Genomic DNA, 15,225 nt, shown 5'->3' with positions numbered 1-15,225 from the left:
AACCAGTTAACCAACCAACCAACCAACCAACCAGTCAACCAACCAACCAACTCAATCAATCAATGAAAAGATTGTTTCACTAATTTCAATATCAATAATGTTGTTTAATTCCATATTGCCTAGAAAATAATCGTGAAAATCATATCAACAATATTTCATTCATGACCTTCTGCCACATCCCAGAATCTTCCAACTGCCCATTAACTCATGAAACTATTGCACAATTTTTTTAATCTTCATCCTTTAGCATGCAGTTTTTTTTTTTTTCATTTTATGGCAGGTTCAAATGCATCCTCCATCAAAAACATTTCATGCATGAGTAGATAAATTCAGCCCAACCTTCACACACACTCTCACAGATTCACACACAACTTGATGATGAACTCTGGAATAATTGAAATTTGCCAATGGGAAGATGCCAACGGGAACTGAATTTGGATTTGGTGAGAGTCAATGTGAAAGGAGTGCTCATTCATTTCAGCGCAGAATACCCTCATGAACGAGACGCTCGTTTAATGCGCACAAGAGAGGAAAGTTAAACAACAGACTCCAACAAATCACAGAAAAATATCTTCGAAACACTCAGGGGACTCAATCCAATTCTGTTTTCAGGCATTATGAAAAATAATGGCTTACTGTCATTTACTGTAAAATAAAGCGCACAAACACTCTTCTTTACAATCAAAACATTTTCAAAACGATTCTCTGTGTGAATTTGAGGAAAATTGACTGAGACATGCATATACTTTATCTGATACAACAAAATTAGACTTAAGTGTGTGAAGTGTGACTGAAGTGAATAATTACTTTTGAGGACACTTTCAAACAAAACATAATAAAAATTAGAAAGTGTTTTTTTTTATAATACTTACCAACTGTTTTTTGTGTGCATCATCTGTTTAGACACAAACACAGCAACAGAATGAACATTCAGTATTCACATTATGTTACAGCCATGAAAGCCTTTTAGTTTTATAATATAAATACTTTACAATAATTTATATACATATTTTGGTAACACTTTACGAAAAGGTTTTTGTTAACATGGTAAACATGAACTAAGAATGATCAATACTTTAGTTAATATTAATCTCATCATTTACAACTAGATTTTTAAGATCATATGTATCTGTTGGCGTTATTCAATCAAAACACAACTGTTTTATATGAGACCGTATTGTGAATCTGACCTTGTTTCCACCTTAAAAACAAATGCCCCATGATGTCATATTATATGCAGAGATTCACACAGTAAAACTTCAACTAATCCACTGAGAATCGTGGTATTATGGATATTTATGAGGAAAGCAGAAAATATCCCTCATCTGGGGGATGGAAGGAACAGCATGAAGGACAAAAAACATGTGCAGATGAGGCGAAGATAAAAACCTCTGGCTCCCTCAGCCTCGGGTTTGATTGACAGCTCATTAGGGGCCCGCTCGGCTCCTCAGGAAAGGGCTTTGCAGCAGAAATCTTTGATAACGCCGTCACACTGAATCACAGCCCTTAATTGCCATTTGTGCAGGGGAATCAACAGCAGCACTCTAGGGAACAGTGGCCATGCGTCGCCTTCTCCAATTCTCTAGAGCGCTATATAAGTTTCCAGATATTGCAAACAGCGGACCATAATGGAGCCATTACACTGATCAAACAGTTACTCAATCCTCTTAGTTGCTAAAAAGGCAGACTTGGACTAATTCTGCAATGTATACGATATGTGCAAGTACACAATATGTAGCGTTCAGAAATGTTTTTTGGTCACACTGTAGATCAAGGTCCAATTCTCACTTTTCAAAAAACTTTTGTTGATCATTTACTTTCCATGTCATCCAAGATGTCCATGTCATTCTTTCTTCAGTCGAAAAGAAATTAAGGTTTTTGATGAAAACATTCCAGGATGAAGTCTCCATGTAATGGACTTCAATGGGAACCAAACGGTTCAAGGTCCAAAAGACAGTTTCAGTGCAAACTGTTCACAGGGCTTTAAACGATTCCAGACGATGAATAAGGGTCTTATCAAGCGAAACGATCGCTCATTTAAAAAAAAAAATTAACAAAGTTTAAGTTTTATAAGCTCAAATGCTCGCCTTGCTCTGTTCTGTGATGCGCGTTCGTGACTCTCCTGTTCGAACTCGTTCATCAAAATGAACAAATCTTTTTCCGAGTCAAGTTCGTTGAATGCATATACAGTAAAAGAAAGGTTGAATGAACCAAATGACTCGGACCTACTATTTACCAAAATGTGAAAAACCCACAATACTCTGTGCTTGACTTTTAATTTTCAGTGCCATAGAATGAACTCAAATTATTATTGCTGTGATGTTAATCATCTCCTTCTTGACTTAGTAGTGAACTGACAGACATTTTACACAGAAATTTGTTAAAAATGCATAATAACTCCCACACAATCTCCTTTCAAGATGATAAACGGACGAAATATAAACAATAATAGACAGTATGCCGTATATACTGAGCAAGATTTAGTAAGAAATAATCTAGTCCTTGTTTTTTGTGAAGATCTTATGACATTAATGCTGTGTGTTAACATGATGACGGACAGAACTATAAGTGTAGACGTGCACAGCAGAGCAGGTCCTCCGTACAACATAAAAGAAGATTTTTTAATGGCAAAACTGAAGAAACATTGAACTTGGAATAAGCAGTGGATCTGCCTGTGGCACAATTGTACAAATTAATTTCAGGTAGCTTTGTTCGCATGGGGAACACAGGCTGCAAAAAATGAATATTCATTATAGATTTTTTATTCATAAAACAGAAGAACGGGCATCTTCTGTGTGGAGGGAGGGGGATGGTTTGTATTACTTGTCATTTTTCCCCCCGCAGGCTAAAGGAAACTTTAATTACGGAGCGGCCTGATGAGAATCACTTGAGAATTGCTGCACAAATATCAACATGGATTTAAATGATAAAAAGAAAGGCAGTAAAAAAAAAAACAGCTCAGTCTTTAATCACATACTGCAGCTCTTCAACACTGCATTCTACATACTACAGAAAGTATGCTGAACACAGAAAATACAGCTTTACATGAAGAAATACATATTTGCAAAAGCACTTTTCACTTATATTTAAGGATGTTTAGGTGACAACAATGTCCTAAAAATTGAAAATGCCTTTTCCCTTAGCTTTTTTTGCTTTAATATAGAGGTCAACATTGTCAAAATGACCTCCGTTCTCACGGATCTGCTTAAAAAACTAAAACGCTGTATTCTGCTGGCAGGCCAGTAGTTGGCGATGTCACTATGCGCACGACGTCATCGGTTTTACAAATTCACGTTTTTTGAAGATTACCTAATAGGGGATTATCACGCTTCCGGGTTTCATGGGCGGGATTTGTCAACTTTGTGCATGTCCACTTCCGACACAGTTCAACAATGCCTGAGACGAATGCTATTTATGTCACTGCTCTGTTCCACTTTGTAAATCTAACCAACAACGCCAACCCTACTTAAGTTTTCATGGATTCCCGACTGAATTGAGTATAAGGAAGAAGTGGATTAAAACTTAAAAATAAAACAAGGTATCGCGTTTGTTTGCAGCCGGCACTTTAGTGAATCAGACTAATTTACCAGGGATGCCGTATAAATAAACTTAGTGTAGTCCTTTATCAGTTCGCCAGCGAGATCGGTGATTCAACGGAAGTGGCAGTGCACAAAGATCACAGAATCCGGAAGTACTAATGTATCAGCGTGATAATCCCCAAATGAAGAGAATTGGCACTGGCTGATTACTTCCGGGTTCTGGACTGGCTGCAGTAACACGTCTCTGTCCATGCGGGGGCGCTCGCGGTCGAGTGCAGAATGAATGGGAGTCAATGGGGTTTCACCCCCAGAAATCCACTTTTCTCAGAATGCAATTTTTTGTCAAGTAATTTTAAAGTTGCATTCAAAGGGAGGGCTAAGATAATACACTCAGCTGAAAGTTGCATTTTTAAGTTCACTTATCTGTTCTAAAAATCCGTTCAAAACTGTGATGACGTCACACAATAGCAGAATGCTAGCGTGTTCCGGCCAACAATGGCCTAACCTGTAAGAAATCAAATGGACAGAAGTACTCGTTCATTCGACCTTTGGCCTATAATCTATATTGAACTTGCGGAATTAACAATAAAATCTATGTTGATTTAACAACAAGCAAGTGAAAGAGACACATTTAGCCGTTTAGCCCCATAGACTCCCATTCATTCTGCACTCGCCCGCGATCACCTCCAGTGGAATTCTAATGGAACTGCAACCAAGATGATACACAACGGGGCTAATAGGAAGTGCCGAGGCTCTCCGTTAGACGGGCTCTGAGATTACTCAGAGACAAAAACCTGTTTTTGAAAGTTTGCATTTTCCAAAACACTGTTGTAAATAAAAAAGTTCTTAGTTGAAAATGGTGTCATGTAATCGGCCCCAAATATAAAACTAAATAGGATCTGAGTGATGAAGCTACCTACCCCATCTGGCAAAGAATCCAGTTTTTAAATGCATTTGCGTTTATCTGATGCAATTTTGGAGAATTCTGGGGCCAAATATACCACAGAAAGCATCCTTGATGAAGTGTTTTGACAAAGTAGGCTATCTCAGGCTCTTTAATAGTGTCTCCTAAATATATCAGATAATTATACCCCAAAAATATTTAGACTCTGAATCATACAGGAACTGTGCGTACTTGTTCATTATATCCTTATACAGGACTTATTCTTTTGTGTTTGCTTCAGAAGTTAAACTCTACAGGGGAACAGTCAGAGGAGAAATTCCTCCAGTTAACAGGCTGTAATTTAATATCTTTGTGGTTTTCATTTTCCATGAGGTGGCGAGTTTTCTACAGACAACCGGAAAGGGGTCCAGCCTGGAAAAATGTAGTGGCACGTCCATTTATAATACAACACACACAAGTCCTGCTGTTTACTTAACTTTAAAAAAGTGAGGAAACCTGTTGCCTTAAAATTATTACGTAAATAAACTTCATGCATAATTGAAAAAAATTAAGTTTTGCACACTATGGACAGACAGTGTATGGGTCATCGAAATATACATGCTATTCTGAACACAGACGCTGTCAAAGAGGCACGAGGCACTAGTGCCCTGAAGCCCAGAGGTGAATCATGTGAAAGAGCCTTATTACAAAGATTAATTTCACATGCATCTCTGGTTCTCTACACATATCACATTATCCTGCCTACACTCTCGTTCAACAAGTCAGCACCCGTTGCGAAACACTTTAGCGGTGGCATTAACACTGGAAACTTGATTGTGCCGATCTGGGCCGGTTTACAGGGTGTCGTCCAGTCTGAAGCCACGTGACACACACACAACCACACACTTACCGTGTTCTCGTGAACGCTGATTCTCCAGCGCAGGACATTCCACAGCACAAATGAAGCACAACTGCAGGAATGCAGCATTTCAGATCAGATCAGATTGACACACTTCTGTGTTCTCAATTCGTTCAATTACACGCAACTAGTCATGAGTCAAATGGAAAAGCTCCCTTGCCAACAGTGTCAAAGCATCTTAAGGGCCAGTTCAATCTTAAAGGAGTAGCTCACTTTTAAAAAAACTTTTGCTGATAATTTACTCGGCCCCTATGTCAACCAAGATGTCCACGTCTTTGTTTCTTCAGTCGAAAAGAAATTAAGGGTTTTTATGAAAACATTCCAGGATTTTTCTCCATATAATGCACTTCAGTGGGAGCCAAACAGTTCAAGGACAAAAATACACTTAACTGTAAACGGCACAAAGGGCTTTAAACGATTCCAGACGATGAATAAGGGTCTTATCAAGCAAAACGATCACTCATTTAATAAATAAAAAACAAAGTTTAAGTTTTATAAGCTCGAATGCTTGCCTTGCTCTGTTCTGTGACGCACGTTTGTGACTTTCCAGTTCGAACTCGTCTCGTTCATCAAAATGAACAAATCTTTTTCCGAATCATTTGTTTCATTCAACGAACGAAACGAACAAATTGACTTGGAAAAAAGATTCGTTCATTTTAATGAACGAGTTCGAACAGGAGAGTCACACAGAACAGAGCAAAGCGATCATTTGAGCTTATGAAACTTAAATTTGACCGATCGTTTCGCTTGATAAGACCGTTATTCATCGTCTGGAATCGTTTAAAGGCTTTTGAAGAGTCTGCAGTTTGCACTGAAACTTTGGACCTTGAACCGTTTGGTTTGCACTGAAGTGAAAAATCCTGTAATGTTTTCATCAAAAACCTTAATTTCTTTTCAAATGAGAAAGAATGACATGGACATCTTGGATGACATAGAAGGGCATATACGCCTTATTCACGGCAGTGCCATCTTTGATTTTTAATGAGAATGAAAGCGAGGCTGTGAGGGATAGACTTGCATCTCTTCAATGGGCTGTACTGTTATTTAATGTGTTTTTCGGATTGTTCAGCTCATGAAACACTGGAAAAATATCTTTCCAAGAAATTTTAGTTAACAAAAAACTCCCGACAATGTAAGCTGTGGAAAATTGTAAGTAATCTAGCCGCTTTATTCAGCTTTTTACAGCTGATGCCTATTGGAAACACAGTAGGCCTAAGTCTATCCCTCACAGCCTCACTTTCATACCTGACATGGCGCTGCTCTGAATAAGGCCTATAGGCCTTCTTGATTAAAACAACCACATCTAACTTATCAAACACATTATTTAGAGTTCCCACGCTTTAAGACCAAAGCATTTTGAAATAGATCATACTTAAAATACGAAAATATCTGACAGACGGATAATTCACAAATTATGGTTTGTGGGCATGTTTAACTTCAAACAAGCACATACAAAGAGTGCTATCTCACAAAATTAAATAATTTAGAGCAGCACAAAACAAATATAGTAATCTCCAATATTATACTCCTTTACATTACTTTTTTAGACCTGTAAATCCCAGTTTTTCAAATTAATTGAAATTTCCAGGTTTTACATGAACATATATACTCAATATACTCAAATTATTAGAACTCAAATGTTGTGCCCCTTTGATTCAACATGATGGATCCATCAAACTGTCTATTAAAATTATGTCAGCAGTAACAAGTACTGAGTTTCTTAACATTTAGAAAGCAGGACTGGACCTGTTCAACTTATGCGTTTTTGTTCTCACTAGACATGAGAGAAGCTGAACACTTCAGAGGACAATTATCATTTGAGGTCTATCTGAAAAACCTGCAGCCATATGTAGTACAGTCTGCCCTATGTTACATAACCAAACATCTCACAAGTCCCGGTAACACTTTGCAATAAGGTTGAAAACGTCAACATTAGTTACAGCAATAGTCAACGAGCAATATTTTTTTGGCAGCATTTACTCTTGGTTAATGTTATTATTCATGCATTATGAACTAACATGATATCAATGAACAATACTCCAATTATGAATTACCATAGACCAAATACATTAAAAACATTGTTAGTTCATGATAAAGAATCTTATTGTAAAGCGTTATTCCGAAAAAACAAAAATCATAGCATATTAACAAGTTACACAGTTATAAACAGAAGCGGGCCTCATAGTAAAACAGGTAACAGTATTAAAAAACACTTGAAAATTAAAATCCAGTTATCATTTACATATCTCACCCTCATGTCATTCCAAACACGTTTCGTTCATCTTCAGAACACAAATGAAGATCTTTTTGATGAAATCTGTCCCTTTCGGTCCCTCCATTGACAACTACGCAACTACCATTTGACGCTTTAAAAACTTCATATGGAGATTGTAAATGAATGAGCTCATATGTATTGGGCTTTATATCATTGAATACACGAGAATGAACCTCATTGGTTCTCGCTGAAGCTCAAACGTGATGCGTAACTCTAGAATGAACCTGATTGGTTCTTGCATGTCAATCGAACACGCTTGAGCTTCTATTGACCACAACTGATGTGTGAGTTGATGAAAGTGAATAAAAGCCTAAATTCATTCTGTTCTACATATAAAACAATCTCTTCAGAAATATTGGACTGAACAGGACTAATCTAAAATTAGATTTACAATCTTTTTGAAATCAAACTTTTTGAAACGTCAAAGTAGTAGTTGCATAGCTGTCAATGGAGGGACAGAAAGCTCTCAGATTTCATCAAAAAAGATGAACAAAATCTTACAGGTTTGAAACGACATGAGGGTGAGTAAATGATGACTGGATTCACATTTTTGGGAACACAAAAAAGAAAAATCATCCTTAAAAACAAACTCACTTGCCAAAGCAAAGAAACTTTTTGTACAAATGAGAAGTTTATTCTTTAAAGAAGTGAATAATATAAACTATTGTCTATAAATATAAAGGGTTTTTTGATAGTATCACAGAAGTATGACAAAGCAGAAAATAACAGATGTCACCGGTGTAGAAAACTGTAATGCTAGAGTGGTTAAATACAACGTCAGATTCATGCATGACGCATCTCAACAGAAGAGGAGGTCTCTATCAGCCAGTGCTATCCGCAATCACCATGTGCATTTTCCTTTGGAAAAACAAAAACATTCATTTCCATGAGATATTTGCCATAAACAATCAAGAATCAACATCTTCTCATGATCAGTAAAGGGCATAAAAAAAGCACACGATGACATGACAAACCATGAAGAATTATGAACAGAACATGATGAAAATTAGTGCTTGACTGATGTGGGGTTATTATGACTGATGTTGAAACCAGAAATGAAATGCAGCATTACACAAAAAAATCTGAAAACAAACTGCATTATCCATCATCACGCCTGCCAAACAGAATGAGCAGACACGATTATCGCTGATGAACATCTCAAAAGGGCCAAATATCGGCCCGATTTAGCGCACCAGAGAGTCGACATGCCAATTTTCACATCATATTCATCGATTACGATACCAGTACAGACATTAAACTACTTGAGAAGTGCATTGCAAACACCATCCGTCCTGTTCTAGCTGTATATTTAGAGGTACTTCTGTGCAAAAGAGCCATTGGAGAACACAAAGCCTTCAGAAGCATCATTACAGACTGAAGAAACACATGTATACATTTCTTTGAGTTAAACCAAAGTGCAGGCCTGAGCCCAATGCTGCTCCAAAATGAAAAAAGGCACTTGACTTTACATCTTAAAAACATTTTAAAACAGCCTGAGATTGCTGCTCTCCGAGCCACACCAGATTGGGGAGACCAGCAAACCAGTTCATGCTGGGTTTTCCAGCACACATCAACCATGAGCAAGTGCTGTTTTTGTCCTCAGCCTCCATAAAAGATTCCAGTACTATAATTCATCTGCACTCAGACAAATCTCAGTCACGAAGCTTTAATTTAAAGCTCAATTCTTTCCATCATATGCAGCCATAAGTGCTGGGTGCACAATTCACACACATTATTATTGTTATTTCTGCATTATTTGCATGTAAAAAGCAGTTTGAATATTCGCCCGTGGAAATACTGATGTCGATAAAAAAAAAGACACAGTTTTACATACAGGCTTAAAAACCAGATCCCCACCAAGAACATTCCAAGAGAAAAGGCATAAATAATCTCCAAAACAATACGGTCTGTCTGTCCCCAAAAAAGTTCCTTTGATTAAAAAAAGAACATCCATGTGAGATTTAAATACAAATATATACTTACAAAAAAAATCACAATGTTTATGTACATGTGTTTCAGAAAAAAGCAGCTCGTCACACTGTTGTTTCTCCGTGTTTGCTGTTTGCCAGTCTCGTATAAAACTTTCTCCATGAATTCAGCGTCTTTCCGGACCATATCCAGAATCCAGATGTGATTCCCACAATCAGTGTCATCAGGTACTTGATCATAAACACCGTGAAATCCGGGTTCATTTGCGGGTTGTGCGCGGGACACGGCACCGCGTAGGTCTTGCATGACTGCGCGCTCCAGGTTTGTTCCCACTGCGCGCGGAAGGCCTGTTCGTAGAAGTAGCACGCGATCACGATGGTGGCCGGAACCGTGTACAGGACGCTGAAGATGCCGATGCGCACCATCAGCTTCTCCAGCTTCTCCGTCTTGGTGCCGTCGTGCTTCATAATGGTCCTGATGCGGAACAGAGACACGAACCCCGCCAGGAGGAACGAGGTGCCGATGAACAGGTAGACGAACAGGGGCGCGAGGACGAAGCCACGGAGCGCGTCCACGCTGTTGATGCCCACGAAGCAGACCCCGCTCAGGACGTCTCCGTCCACTTGACCCACCGCCAGGATGGTGATGGTCTTGATGGCCGGGACTGCCCACGCCGCCAGGTGGAAGTACTGGGAGTTCGCTTCGATGGCCTCGTGGCCCCATTTCATCCCGGCCGCGAGGAACCAGGTGAGCGCCAGAATGACCCACCAGATGGAGCTGGACATGCTGAAGAAGTACAGCATCATGAACAGAATGGTGCAGCCTTCTTTTTTGGTGCCCTGCACCACCGTCCGGAACTCATTCTCGAACTGCTCGTTGCAAACCACTTTGTCTTCCAGCAGAAACCCGGCGATGTACGCGACGGACACCATCGTGTAACACCCGGAAAGGAATATGATGGGTCTCTCCGGGTAGCTAAAGCGCTTCATGTCCACCAAATAAGTCAGGACGGTGAACAGAGTGGACGCGCAGCACAACACCGACCAGATCCCGATCCAGATCCTCGCGAACTTCTGCTCGTCCTCGCTGAAGTACATCATCCCGTGGAGTTTTTTGGGCTCGCACGGCGCGCCGCAGTTCTCCTCTCCCAGAAAGTGGTAGTTGAGGTACGGCGGCACTTTTAGCGACGCCGGGCATTTAAAACGCCCCTTTCGGCTGTGGTGGTCGGGGGTCGCTTGTGTCACGTCTGGCGTCGGGTTGACGGGCGCGCTCGACGTGTTCTGACCCACGCACAGCTCTCCGCCGTGCACCGGGAACGACTCGCACGCGAGACTCTCTGGCCACTGGAAGCCGAATTTGTTCATGAGAGCCTCGCAGCCCTGACGCGCGCGCTCACACAGCGAGCGGCACGGCGGCAGCGCTTGCTCCAGCACCGTGCACACCGGCGCGTACATGGAGCACAGGAAGAACTTGAGGTCCGGCGAGCATTGCACTTTGACGAGCGGGTAGAACTGGTGCACCTCCAGCCCCGCGTCCTCCTGGTTCGTGTGGCCGAGGAGATTGGGCATGATGGTCTCGTTGTACGCGATGTCCGTGCACAGAGGGATGGAGATGGGCTGGCAGAAGCCGTGCTCGGGAATCGACATGCCGCGGTCTCCGTACTGCGCGCTCACTCCCAATATTCCAAAGGCGAGCAGGAAGAGCGCGGACGCATCGCGCGCGGCCATACTTTCCTTCTGCGGTTTGTCTCCTTTTGCGCCAGCGCTCTTCCTCCTTTTGTTGATTTATCCTGTCAAACGGGCTTTTACTCCGGACAAACTTTTAGGAAAGTGCGGCGGCGCCCCAGACGCTGCTCCTCGGATCACGAAGCGAGCGAAGAAAAGAAAAGCGCACACAAACGCCCGACAAGAATAAAGAGTCGCGCTGTGTGGAGTCAGAGTTTCTGTGAGCTGTTCAAACCTGTTTCCAGGCGCCCCGCTGTCTGCTGTTCATAAGCGAAACGCGGGCGGGGTTTGCGGACAGATGGCTCGTGTTAGGGAGCGTCGGGATTTCTTTCGCTCGGGGTTCGTTTTGCGTTCCTTTTACGTTCTTTTAACGTTTGTTGTTCGAATGGAACGCATTTTATAATCGGCTCACTTTTGACAGAAGAAGAACAATAAGTCAAAGAGAATGCTGCTGCTATATTTGTCTTATCAAGTTTTGCTTATATGACAAATACAAATTCAGAATGGGGTCGGCTGCTAACTGAATTAAACATCATAAACTGTATACTGTAAACAAAACCGTAATTACATGCTGCATTGTTGTCTTTGTCTTGCTCAGTTGGGGGTTAAAAGACTCTTTCTGTAATTTAAAGGATGAGAACCAAGCTTGAAGTAAATTGAGCAAAAAAAAAATAAATAACACCATTTGTCTCCAGTTTACTTCATCATTATGATGAATTTTCATTATGCATGTTGTAATTTTAATATATATTTATATTTTTAATGTTATATGATAGGCCTATACATAATTTTTTAAGTCAATTTAAGTTGAAATGACTTACCCATGTTGATTGTACTTAAAAATGTAATGCAGCAAGTACAAGTACAGTAATTACATCATCATTGAACTGAGTAATGACACATTTGACATTTTGTCTTGCTAGCTTTACAGCTGAACTTTGTGACATCACAGTCTTGACTTGATTTGACGTTGTCATATGATCTCATCATGCAGCTCTGGCTGATAGTTGATGAAACATTTCAAGGACATTACAAAACATTATTTTGCAATCTATTTAACAGACAGTCTATCCCAAACAACTTTGTTTTCATTTCCATCAAATAAATAGGACTATTAAGGCAATGATAACAAGGATAGGCTAATTATTCTAGATTTAGTAATTTTAGACTTTATAATTTACATTCCCATACTAACATTTCTTAAATGTAATAATTGCTGCCTGGGAAGTTATTAAAATCAAATTATAAAAAGAACTGAAAAGAACTGATCAAATTTCCCTTCAATGCAATGGTCACTTTGGATAAAAGCATCTGCCAAATGCACAAATGTACTGTACATGACATAAAGCTGTGAAATGTTTTTAATAGCCAATAATTACAGGCTATTGACCATCTGCATACTTAGAAAAGTCAGCAAACACAATCTGCTTGCACAAAAACAGAGACGGCCCCTAAGGTGAAGCTCAGACTGCTGTCTTCCCATTGGTTAACGTGTGTGTAAGAGAAATGAGAGGAACATGATTCGCTATGACAGGGGAATGTAAAGACAGCCTTCACTAAGAGTCTGGATACTGGCTGGAATACAAAACAACTTTTGCATGAGTAAATATTCATTTTCCTTTTTGCATGAAATGCAGTTCTGTTGCTCATATTGGACCTTAATTTGTGCACAATTCAGAGAGCAAAACCCCAATATATTGCATTTTAAATGTGTCACTCAGAAGAAACCTTAAAAGCTTTTTTTAGGGCTGTCAAACGATTAATCGTGATTAATCGCATCCAAAATAAAAGTTTGTGTTTATATAATATATGTGGGTGCACTGTGTATAATTATTTTATATATATAAATACACACACATGCTTTCGTATATTTAAGAAAAATTTTCATGTAAATACTATAGATTTATATATAATTTATATTATATATTTATATATAAATGATATTTTTTTCTTAAATATACATGCATGTGCGTGTATTTTATATATATATATATATATATACACACACACAAAATAATTATACACAGTGCACCCACATATATTACAACACAAACTTTTATTTTGGATGCGATTAATCGCGATTAATCACAATTAATCGTTTGACAGCCCTATTTTTTGGCCTAAATTTAATTCTTTTTGCATTTATTCATTGGTTTGTTAAATACAGTTGTATTACTGTATTACAGTATTTCTTCAGTTAAAAACAAAAACGCACACTCAAGTGGAGATCTGAAAATCTCTTTGTTTTTCAAATCTTGTTTTTCATGCCCTAAGAGCACTAAAAAAGGTTGCACTTTATTTTTGAAGTAAATACTGGGTAATATAAGGTAACTACAGGGGTTAAGATTAGGTTCAACCTAGTTTTTGTAATTACTGTAATAAGTACATGGGAAACAGGACTGTAAAATAAAGTGCTACGATAAAAACACATTGTATAATTCATGCATGAAAGGGTTAAACATTGCAAAAGCAAATATTGTCACTTTTTTAATCTCAGTTTGTTAATATAGTATGCCATCTTCTATTTAAATCAATGCACAGATCTCCAAATCATCACTTATGTGGCTCAATTGTGAAAAGTGTGGTTGGTTTGAAGCATTAATAAACTTTATTTATTTCAGGTAAAACAACGATAAACAACATTTACAGAAGGACATTACATCTTCCATAATAACATTACATACAGTTTCTAACAAATAATGCAATTACTACTCTAATATATTCTACGTTTCGTTTGTTATAAAGTGACCAGTTACACTTCTAGGTTCCAGAACGGTTTGTCAAAATTCTGCATTATTTCAGTGCATCTTACAAAAAGAACAAAATATATAGGCAAGTGAAGCAAAAACACAGATTCAGTGTTCAGCACAGCGGGATGCAATGTCGAACCTCGACGCCTTTTCCCCAACCAGTATATATATATATACGGAATATGAATTAGTCGAGACCGCCGAAGCGTCACTGTCACACCGGCGTCTCGACCCCTCGTCATATACTATATACAGCCTAGTATATAACAAAGATTACAAAAAGATTAAATATTCACAGATGAATTAAAGATTCAGTGAATAGCATGGTATTGACAGCACATTCCATAGCATGTCCAATAGAGCAAACCGGGAATCTAAAGCTGTTCCCTTTTCATGGTAGATTTACACATTTATATATATATATATATCGATTTAATAACCAATTTTGAAGCAAGCGCCAATGATTATGCAAAGATGATGTCTTCTTTTTTTTGTTTGTGATTTGTGTGTTCGTCACAGTGCTAAATGTGCAATAATATTATTATTACTTCTATTTTCTCCATTCCAAGCCTCGTACATTTTTCTCGCCCAGCACAAAAAAAAGGAGAATCTCTACACACCTAAAATACGGCATGTGGTTTTGCATGCAAGGCTGTGTCTGCCACAAAGGCAGGAGGAGCTCTCACATGTTTAAAGCACGCACGTTGCATGAACAATTATTCGGGTGCTAATACTGGCTGGAATCCAGTGATGTCGCAACAGGTGCGGAGACATTAATGTGGCCCGTTACGCTGGCTTCTGACAGCTCAACATAAAAACAGTCTCTTCATGTCAGCAGGTCACTCTGAAAATACGGATGAGACGATGTTCGAAGTATAAACCGGTTAGTTGAATAAGACCACGTTCACACTGCATGCAGGTTAATAAGGGTGTCACTCCACTTCTGAGCGTTTCATATAAAGCATTGGATTCACGCGTCGTATTTTAGTGCATAATTCCTTCAGTGAATTGGGAGCAAAAATACATTAAAATATGTTCCTAACATTTCTTTAGTCAGCTGAATATGGAAGCTTGTTTCCGCCACTGAATAAAAAAAAGAAAAAATAATTGCGACTTTTTATCACACAATTGCGTGTTATAAAGTCAGAATTGCGTGTTATAAAGTCAGAATTGCGTGTTATAAAGTCAGAATTGTGAGATATAAAA

At 39.0% G+C, this 15,225-nt stretch overlaps 1 protein-coding gene and 1 long non-coding RNA gene across 8 annotated transcripts in view; both read right to left on the bottom strand.

The window, feature by feature from the left end:
• LOC120471079 (uncharacterized) overlaps nucleotides 1-5,505 on the bottom strand; it is a 60,199-nt gene extending 54,694 nt beyond the window's left edge. For 3 of the 7 annotated variants that reach the window (XR_016145815.1, XR_016145814.1, XR_016145817.1), the window contains exon 1: nucleotides 5,333-5,505. This is a non-coding gene — a long non-coding RNA (uncharacterized LOC120471079). The remainder of the gene's footprint in view (nucleotides 1-5,332) is intronic. The other 4 variants (XR_016145816.1, XR_016145811.1, XR_016145813.1 and 1 more) reach the window with 3 other exon arrangements.
• Nucleotides 5,506-8,225: 2,720 nt separating this feature from the next.
• On the bottom strand, nucleotides 8,226-11,524 carry fzd1 (frizzled class receptor 1). Its single transcript, XM_039660933.2, has one exon. It carries the CDS (start codon nucleotides 11,270-11,272, stop codon nucleotides 9,650-9,652), a length of 1,623 nt encoding a protein of 540 aa, XP_039516867.1. The 5' UTR covers nucleotides 11,273-11,524; the 3' UTR covers nucleotides 8,226-9,649.
• Nucleotides 11,525-15,225: the final 3,701 nt, after the last annotated feature.

Source organism: Pimephales promelas, chromosome 12 (genome assembly GCF_988280905.1).
Source record: "Pimephales promelas chromosome 12, fPimPro1.hap1.1, whole genome shotgun sequence".
Lineage (NCBI taxonomy): Eukaryota > Metazoa > Chordata > Actinopteri > Cypriniformes > Leuciscidae > Pimephales > Pimephales promelas.
The sequence above is the reverse complement of the archived record's forward strand: the minus strand, read 5'-3'. Positions and strand labels throughout refer to the sequence as shown.